Below are 9326 nucleotides of genomic sequence, written 5' to 3' on the forward strand. Positions count from 1 at the left end.
CTTTTCATCCCTTATCTCTTACTTGTTAAATATTTGATCTTCTTAATTGCCTTTAAGTTTCTCTTTATTGTTTCTGAGGAATTCAGAGCATGCAGATAAAAATAAAATTTGTTCTTGCTTTATTTATCTGATACAGTTGGAAAAATCCCATAAAAAACCTTAAACAATAAATTAATGAACTGTTTCAACTATTCCATGTAGCATATCCCTTTTTATCATAGGAAGGCCTTTCATATTTCAGGAGCTCTTTAATTGCTCTTTTACAACAGCATGGCTGTGGTGAACTGACCTGTCTGCAGTTCAGATCAAACATTTTGTTTCAAACAAAAAAATATGAGAAAATAGGTGCGAGACTGTTAAGCAGCAGAAGCCCATATCAGACGAGTATGAGACAGCATTTTTGCACCAGCTGGTCTCCTCAGTTTCCAGATGTTTGTAGACTTTTGTGAGGGAATGTTACACAATGATAAAAACTACCCCATCCCAACTTCTCTGAGACATGTTGCTGCCATCAAATTCAAAGTGAGCTAATATTTTTCTAAAATACATTTTCTCAGTTTAAAAAGTTGATACGTTTTCTATTGTGAATAAAATATAAAATCATGAGATTTTCAAAACATTGCACTTTTTGAACATTATACACAGCACCCCAGGTTTTTTTTTTGACCTGTGCTGTATTTCTAACATTTGTATGAAAATTCATAGCCAATATGTCCATTGTGTCCAATCAACTTCAAAGTTAACTTGAAGGTCTAGCAGCCGGGTGTCTTGTCCATAGATTAAATGGTCAAATTCATATTTATCTTTACCTACGTGTGGTGATTGAGTAATAATAATTTCTCAAAATGATTTAAAATAATGTTTTATTTGAATAGACAGTTCATAGTACCATCTGCTGGTGGGTGGTTCAATTTCAAATCATTCTTTTAATTATCTCTTAATTTCCATTTGGTTTCTGATATACAGAAACCATGTGGTTAATAAACATTGTACAAATGAGCCTGATTTTACCTGATCTGGTTACAGCTGGGACTGCTGAACAGACTTTAGTCAGAGACTACATGTACACAAATCCTCTCAGCGGTAAAACAGTAAGACAGCAGCCTCGGTCATCTCTCTGGAGGCGCTCCAGCCTTGATCCCTGCCCAGTCTGTCGTAGTCAAATGATGGAAAGTCCCCACACTGGTCAGGGTGGAAATATCCTCCTCCTCCTATACAGTACTGCAAACACACACACACACAAATATTGTCAGTACACTGGATATACTTTGATATACAAGGTACCGTCCCTACACGCTGCATTGGTGGCTGCCCACGGCTTCACTGGGTGAATGGGTTAAATGCAGAGGAGTAAGATTAGAGATTAGATGAAACTTTATTAATCCCTCGGGTGGGTTCCTCTGATAAATTCAGTAATTTCCCTATGAGGACTAACACATACACATTATTAAGCATTATTATTATTAAACATTTACCATTTGTTGTGATGACTCATTGCCTGCAGATGTGAGATGACTGATTACTCACATGTTCAGTGTTGTAACCAACAGTTGGCTTGACACCAGAGCAGATAGCCATGGCGGCACGTTCATTGTTTATTGCTCTGAATGTGATGAAGCCTGGTTCAAATTCGTCTTTCAAACAAGAAACATAAAAATATCATTAACTTTGGGATGCAATCTACACTTAAAAACATTTTACTTAACCTTTTATTAGTATAGATGATAATCCACGTGTATCCTATTCATCAATAATGGTATACACACACACACACACACATAGATAGATAGATGGAGTTTTTATTTTCTTACTTCTTGAATTGGGTCCATACAACATTCTGGTGGACTCCTTATCCCCGTGGTCGTATACGATGGGAATAGCTGGCCCTCTGTCACCGCATGACCCAACATTGTATCTCACTGGATATTGCTGAAAAGATGAGACAGTCTTATCATGTGTAGATCTGCATGTTTGTTTGTGTAGTTAACAACATTTTTAACCACTGTTTTATTTTATACTAAAAAAGTCTCAGCTCTAACTGGTTAGAAATGGCTCGGGGCTGGAGTTATTTACATATCTGTAAATAGTTTCTGACTGAAAAGCAAACAAATGTAACGCTTTTGAAAATACATTTTAAAAATCAACGTGTAGCTGTGTGAACATGAATTCTGGCTTCTGTGGAACAGCTACAGGCAAAACGAGAAGACCACAGAGACAACAAAAAAAGTGTCCGAAGGGAGTGAAGGAGTGCAGCATCTCTTTTTCGGCCAGATATCTTCTTACCATTTATTTAAATGTAACACTTTTAATTTAATTGAACAGGACATTTTGACAGAAAGACGTCATAAGTGCAATATTCTTTCTTTGTGTGAGTCTTCAAGTGTTACAGAAAGAGAAAGAAATGCAAACAAAAACACTTATTTTTCAGTTTCCTTTTCCCATGCACAGACCACCCAAAGAAAGAGATCAATGGCAACAGTCATTTGTACAAAGTATCACCCATGCAGTAGTACCACCTTGTTAATGACAGACAGTAGCTGCCAGGTAATTGATACCTAGCGGTTTGTGATCTTTTACCCTGGTTATAAGTTCGGTTTCTGCACAGCTAAATTACCTTGAAGAGCTGAAAGAGATTTCCTCCATACAGTCTGAGGAAGCGGTTTTCAGTGTGGTAGCGGAGGACGGCTGCAGCTTCCATGTTCCAGAATTCCAGCGGGAAGTTGTTGGGAATGTGCCACACAGACATGTCCTCAGCTGTTATATCGTAGTAACCTGGATTCTGGGAACGTGCACACATTACTGCTGTGACTTTAAATAAGACTTTTGCCACACTTATGCAATACTTATTTTGCAACAAATAGGTACATTTTCTTATTTCACTCAACCTTTGAAATCATGAAAGAGAACTTACTTTAAAAGTAAGTTTTGAAAAAGTAAAAGACAATTCCTAAATACAGAGACTCATAACAGAGACAGTAAAACAGGCAGTAATAGCAAGATGGGACAGAGAGCGGAACAGACATGGAAAATGAGAAAAAAGAAATCAAAGCAGAACTTCTAGGACTCAACAAGGGCTCTAAACTCTTTATTATGTTCTACCTATTTACCCTCAGGTACAGCTAGTTGCAGGTAATTGTAGCTAGCTAGCTTTAGATAGTAGAGTACAGTAACGGTGCACAAATCAAAGGTAAGTTTTACTGACTCTTTATCTTCTTTACATCTAGTTTCTGGTAAATCCAGTAGAAACAGAACTAAATGGATGTATTTTATTATCTTACTATGCCTTTTTATATGTAATGCTGATGTGAAATATTATTACAATCAGTTAAATGCAGTGGAATAAAATATGAGTTAAAAAGAAGTAGAAAGTAATAAATGGAATTACTTAACCAACCTCAAAATAAAGTAATGTAGTGTTAATGTCTCTTTCCACCACTGGTGACTTGCTATTTTACCTTAAAGTCATCAGCAGTGGCGCTCTCTACTGTTCCAAAGGTGTTTCTGTTGGACCAGTTCCCGTCTCCATCTGGCAGGTCAGCATTGTTGCCCTGCTGGCTGGACCAGCGATCACCCACAGTGCACCTTCCATAAACGCTGTTCTCATGGACGCTCGCCACCAGCGTCCATCCGCCTCCAGCTGTGGTCATGTCACAGTAAGTCTGGTACAGCATGCCATTACCTGTTGTCAGGTAGTATACTCCATCTGGAAATGTTATAGCATTAAGAAAACATAATTCAGTCTTAAGAGGACATAAATGCCTTGGACTGTTATGTTACATTTATGAATCTTGTCCTTACCTTCTCGTTCATCATATCTGTCCCTGAGGTCTTTACAGCTCCTTGCAACACGAATGGATCTGTTCCTCACTTTCTCCAAGTGCTCAAAATTTGTCCTGGTAAAGTTCTGCATCCTCTCAGCATACTCTCTTGTTTCTGTGATATTTACTAAAAATTAAAGCAAGTTTAAAAAAATTACATTTTGACAGCAGGAAGGGAAAGTACACAAAGTGCATGGCTATAAGCATATATATGTGTTGTATCAGGCTGTAAGGCTAATAGACATAGTTCACACATTTTTGAATTACCTATTTGTGAAGAAGGAACCTCTGCAAAGGAAACATGTTCCAATGACAGCAGACCCACAAAAAGCAAAAATATGTTGTGTAACATCTCTGAGAGGGAAGAAAAACAACACAATTTAAACAATCAAACTGCTCAATGTTCTCTCACACCTTTCCGAATATGAGTATGCATGTGTGTGTTTTTACTTTAGCTGTGTTTCTTCTTGAAGGAGCTGTCTTGGTAATAATGAAGCTGTTTTCTGGTACTGAAAAAGAAGTGATTTGTAAAATATTTCCATATCTCCCTTTTTCTCCTATATATTCCAGGTTTTTGATCAAGAAAAACAAACAACTCAAATCACTACAAAACAGGTATGAATCTTATCTGTAGACAAACACAGCACTGATGTGTCTGTCAGCAAGATTTCACAATAAAATGCTGACCTGAACTTTGTCATAAATGTGTGAGAGGAGTAAGGACAGAAAGAAAACCTATTACATTTTTGTGCAGATTTGGATTAATTAAAAAATGAAAGTGAGGATAAGCAGTTATAAACTGCTTATCAATACTCTGTATAAATAAAAATATTTTCAAGATTTTAAAAACTAGTACACCCGAAGTTTTAAACCAAAAAAAAATTGCCGTTTGTATCCCTACCATGTAGATCCTGTCCTGGGTCGAAATAAGGAAGTTGGAATAAGGCTTTTATTCACGTAACAGAAGAATATATAGAGCTGTTACACCTGTCATGTGACATTAAGAGCAAAGTTTAAATTCATAAGTGGGTCAAGTTATTGTTTAGCAGTGTTCATAAATCATCTCTGCAGTCATTAAATTCCTTTTTACTGATACTGGATGTTGTACTGACCTCGACTGTCCTGAAATGTTAAAGTTATTGACTGTGGAAAAATTCCTGTTGTTTCACTTTTCCATTTTGTTTAATTATAATAAAATGATTTGTAATCCTCCTAAAGTCCACATTTAAGTGTTTATCCTTAGCTCAAACTCTTTAACATAAATTAGTGGGTGTAATATCTGACATCAGCCACTAGATGCCGTCGTTCTCGTGCCTGTATCAGGTTCATTTTCTGACCAGGACAGACAAAAACTCTGCTGCTTCCCTCTGGGTCCGTCTCATCGTGGTCTATTCTTAGAGGTTAGAGGGACACTGTGAGAGTGGGCTGGAAGGTTTTCTGACACCTCGCACTAATAATTCAACTGCCTCACACAACAGAACGAATGAAAACTGGCAGGAAAGATGCACCGACACAGCTGCACCGGCCACTTGTGGCCGTCTGTTGGAACCGTTTCTTCTTATTAATAAAGCATTGTGTGTCCTCTTCTTGCACTTCCCCAATTGTTTTCTCTCCCCCTCCAAGTGTTTTTTTCAACCCTGGAGCTATTTCTGGCTCTTGTCCCATGTACAAATGTAAATCAAAACTGTTACATAAACGCACGTCTGAATTATTTACTTTGAACGGACTTTGAACGGACACTGGCATTGGCAAAGGTTATTTTTCTTTTAGTTTCTCTGAATGATTGTTTAATCAAAGTAATTTTAAACCTTAGTAAGCCTGCGATGTTTCATTTTAACTAAAAATGTTGTTTTACAACAATAAGATTTAGTTCTGGTTCTGCATTCATTTTTTTTTATTCTGTATCTATTTTCAGTGCAGATCAAATTCTGGCATACACACAGCTTTGACTCGGTTTAGTGGAATACTCCAGACTATCTCTACCTTTACTTTTTTTAACTTTCTTTTTTTATCTGGCCTAATTCTCTCGTGTTCTTTGACTTGAATGCATGCTCTTGTATAAGAGTTGTGTAGATGTAATTATAAACCAGGACAAAATCTAAATTTTTAAAAAATGTGTTCTCTATAAATCTATAATAATGCTGATCTGATTTCCCAAAGGACCAAAGGAGGATTATAAGGTCTGTCAGATAGAGAGACTTTACAAACCACAGTGGAGAAGAGAGAGAGGTGTGCAGGGGAGTCCACGTATCCTACACATAACTGCACATTCTCATCCAAATTTAAGTTGGTGGGGTTTTTCTGGAAGCAACAGTTCAATCAGATTATGGTGGTTTTTAAAATAATTCAGAGATTTCCATATTATATCCCACAATTCTAAATAGATAGGAATGCTCAAAAACTAATTTGATTATGCACTGATTCACATCAGTGAGTCAGATTAAGCTACAGTTAGGGTGATGTTTCTGGCACCAATGGCTATCATTCAGCCATGGTAGTAATGTGCCTTTGGTATGATGCACCTATTCACTTACACTGACATTACTTTAAACCTCTTAATTAGAAAACAGGTATCAAATGTTCATTCAACACCTGAAATCAGCTCCAGATTTATTTTTTACCTGTTCAATTTGTTGTGAAATAACAAGGAAGCAGACCTCATGTGCTCATGAAACTGCTTGTCAGTCAAAAGTTGTGTGCATAAAAATGGCTGTAATTCCTTAACAGTAAATCCAATACGTTTGTTAAAGTCTGTGAATTAAAGCAGAAATTCCACACTTCAGTCATACCTCTATTGTGGGATTTATAATGCTCTGTGCAGAGTGTGCAGGGGTACAAAAGCTTTGCACTTTGTACTTCAATAAATCCGATCCATAGGAGAATGAGGAGAATGAACATCTGCAGGAAACAAAGATTAGAGTGGGACCTCTCTCATCATCGTTGTGTAGGATAAGAGTAGATTTAGCCTTCCACTCACAAACCATGTACAAAAAAATGGTTTGTGATTACATATACACACTCACCAGTCACTTCATTGGGTACATCTGTACAGCCTAAATCATTTAGGCATGTAGACAGGATCAAGATGATCTGCTGATGTTCAAACGGAGCCTCAGAAGGGGGAAGACGGTGATGTAAGTGACTTTGAACATGGCGCGGTTCTTGCTGCCTGGTCTGAGTGTTTCAGAAACTGCTGATTTGCTGAGTTTTTTGGGGGTTTTTTGCACAAACGTCTCTACAGTTTACAGGGAATGTTTAGAAGAAGGCAAAATAGCCAGTTGTTCTGTTGATGTCAGAATGGCCAGGCTTCTTCATGTAACACGCCATGTCACAAATCAAAAGCTCAAATAATCTCACACTGGTTTCTTGACCATGAAAATGAGTTTACTGTGCTCAAACGACCTCAACAGTCACCAGATCTAAATCCAATAGAGCACCTTTGGGATGTGGGGGAACAGGACATTTGCATCACGGCTGTGCAGCTGACAAATTTGCAGCAGCTGTGTGATGTCATCATGTCAACCTGGACCAAAATCTCTGAGGAATGTTTTCCAGCGCCGTGTTAAATCTGCACCATGAAGAATTAAAGTCACTCTGAAAAACAAAAGATGCCCCAACCTGGCACTAGCAAGGTAAACCTAATAAAGTGGCTAGTGAGAGTATATGTTCTGCTATGCATACAAGAAATCCACTAAATTACAGAGTGAAGTGGAAAATGTTCGTTTACAGGAATTAAAATTCTGCTTTTTCTGTCCTGTTCTTTTTTGAAATATTTGGTCAAAGCTTTCTAATAACTAATTTAAGACCTAAACATTTATTCAACTTCTCAGACTTAGTAGAAATTCCTGTTTTCAAATTCATGAAATAGAAATTAACAGTGAATTAACATTTGGAAAATGCCTCACTTTTTCTATTTGCTGCAGATTTTACATGTACTTCCCTTCACTTAAAAATTCTACAACAAAAAAGATAATTGGCCATAGATTTATTATTACAAGGGAGGGTTATCATGAGAAACCATGTTCCTTAGAAAGCTCAGTGCAGGAATTACCTTTATTAGAGGAGTTCTCCCTCCTCAAGTGCACACATCGATTAACACCTCCCTCAGAATCTCTCTGCTGCAGGGGCTCTTTTAACTCTCACACTATCAAGGTAGGCAGATGTGGCCCATAAAAACCTTCCCCTGGCGATCTACCTTGGGAGACACATTAATGCAATGAGCTTCTTTTGGGTAAGAATGAAATGAGGACAGTCATTAGTCAGTTAATATTAATAGATATAATCACTTCATCATGAACGGCACTCCGGTCAGACCTTTAAAGACTTTTCTCACTTTTCTCAACATCTGCACATTTTAAAACATTTATTTGACCTTTGTTTTATTAATCCTCTTTGGTGTGGGGAATATTCTTGTGCACGGTGCAGCTGAATGTCCCATGAAGGTTGCAAGAGCATTGCAGAGCGAATATTATAATTAGAAGCATACCATAATGTCTTTTGCAACTCTTACAATGCAGAGACACAAACACGGTATAACTGTTGCCTTGAGATTATATTATGGTTCTCCATATGTTTTCAGTACAACTGGGAGCTATGACTAACAATTATTTGCTGCTGTTAATTAAAGGAAGAATTTAACATACTGGGAAGGACAGGTTTCAGTTTATAGTTGGATGACAAAAATTCAGTTGCAGCTGAAAAATGAATCCATTATAGGAAGCGTGTCAGACTGATGCTGGCTATAGGAGAGAGAGAATCTGCATAAATTCACATATTAAATGAGCTGCTTTGATACACAGCCTGTTATAAAGAAAAGCAGTTTTGGCTTCTATAGCAAATATTACCCTTCATAATAAGAGTATGGAAAGGGTTGAATTTTTATACCTAAAGTAAAATGTTATAACTGAGTCATTCCTCTGAGATGAACTATGCCTTCTGCTCAGCTGTCTTCAATTTGCATCAAAGTTTTATGATAGAAAATTTGAGTGTTTATATGAATGCTGTGATATTGTAGCTTCATATATCATACACATAATTATCTCATAACCTTTTAAAGATAAGAGTCTGAAATGTTCAGTGCTCTTTTTTATCATCAAAATGAATCAGAATCTGTAATTTGGGATTAATACATTAAAAAATTTCTGAGTATTAGCTAATTAAAATATGAAAAAAAAATTCAGTCAGTGTTGGAAAGTCCCATTATTGAGCACTCACTAAGACTTTACATTGGGAATATATATACATACATATATATATGATATATTGTTGAATTACACAATTTACACATTACACATTACTGCAAAAAAAAAAAAAGCATGTAGAACACATTTTACCAGGAAATTCTGAGTCACAAAAATTAAAATCATATTTACATTCAACTTTTATCCTGGAGCAAGTATGATCACAAAAAAAGTTGTAGCACAAAAACAGAGATATCAGTAGATTGTCCTGTACAAACAGAACAAGGCGTTTCCAGATGGTAGTATGATTATAAATCAGAAGATAACT

The 9326-nt window shown here is 36.7% G+C and overlaps 1 protein-coding gene across 2 annotated transcripts; it reads right to left on the minus strand.

Moving 5' to 3' along the window:
- Positions 1 to 1013: 1013 nt before the first annotated feature.
- Positions 1014 to 4819, minus strand: LOC147327862 (intelectin-like). Of its 2 annotated transcripts, XM_086297599.1 has the most exons (9): positions 4720 to 4749; positions 4269 to 4327; positions 4086 to 4172; positions 3799 to 3945; positions 3456 to 3703; positions 2615 to 2779; positions 1812 to 1929; positions 1528 to 1634; positions 1014 to 1221 (listed from the first exon to the last, which is right to left on the minus strand). In XM_086297599.1, the coding sequence occupies exons 3-9, from the start codon at positions 4168 to 4170 to the stop codon at positions 1078 to 1080; spliced, it is 1014 nt and encodes a 337-aa protein (XP_086153725.1). In that variant the 5' UTR covers positions 4171 to 4172; positions 4269 to 4327; positions 4720 to 4749; the 3' UTR covers positions 1014 to 1077. The 2 variants fall into 2 exon arrangements, with proteins under 2 accessions (XP_086153725.1, XP_086153726.1); XM_086297600.1 differs by having other exon boundaries at positions 4269 to 4819.
- Between the last annotated feature and the right edge of the window lie 4507 nt (positions 4820 to 9326).

The sequence above is a fragment of the Aulonocara sp. 'chitande type north' Nkhata Bay genome, linkage group LG6, assembly GCF_057382095.1.
Source record: "Aulonocara sp. 'chitande type north' Nkhata Bay isolate Kocher_YH1m ecotype deep benthic linkage group LG6, A_spYH_male_GT1.1, whole genome shotgun sequence".
NCBI lineage: Eukaryota > Metazoa > Chordata > Actinopteri > Cichliformes > Cichlidae > Aulonocara > Aulonocara sp. 'chitande type north' Nkhata Bay.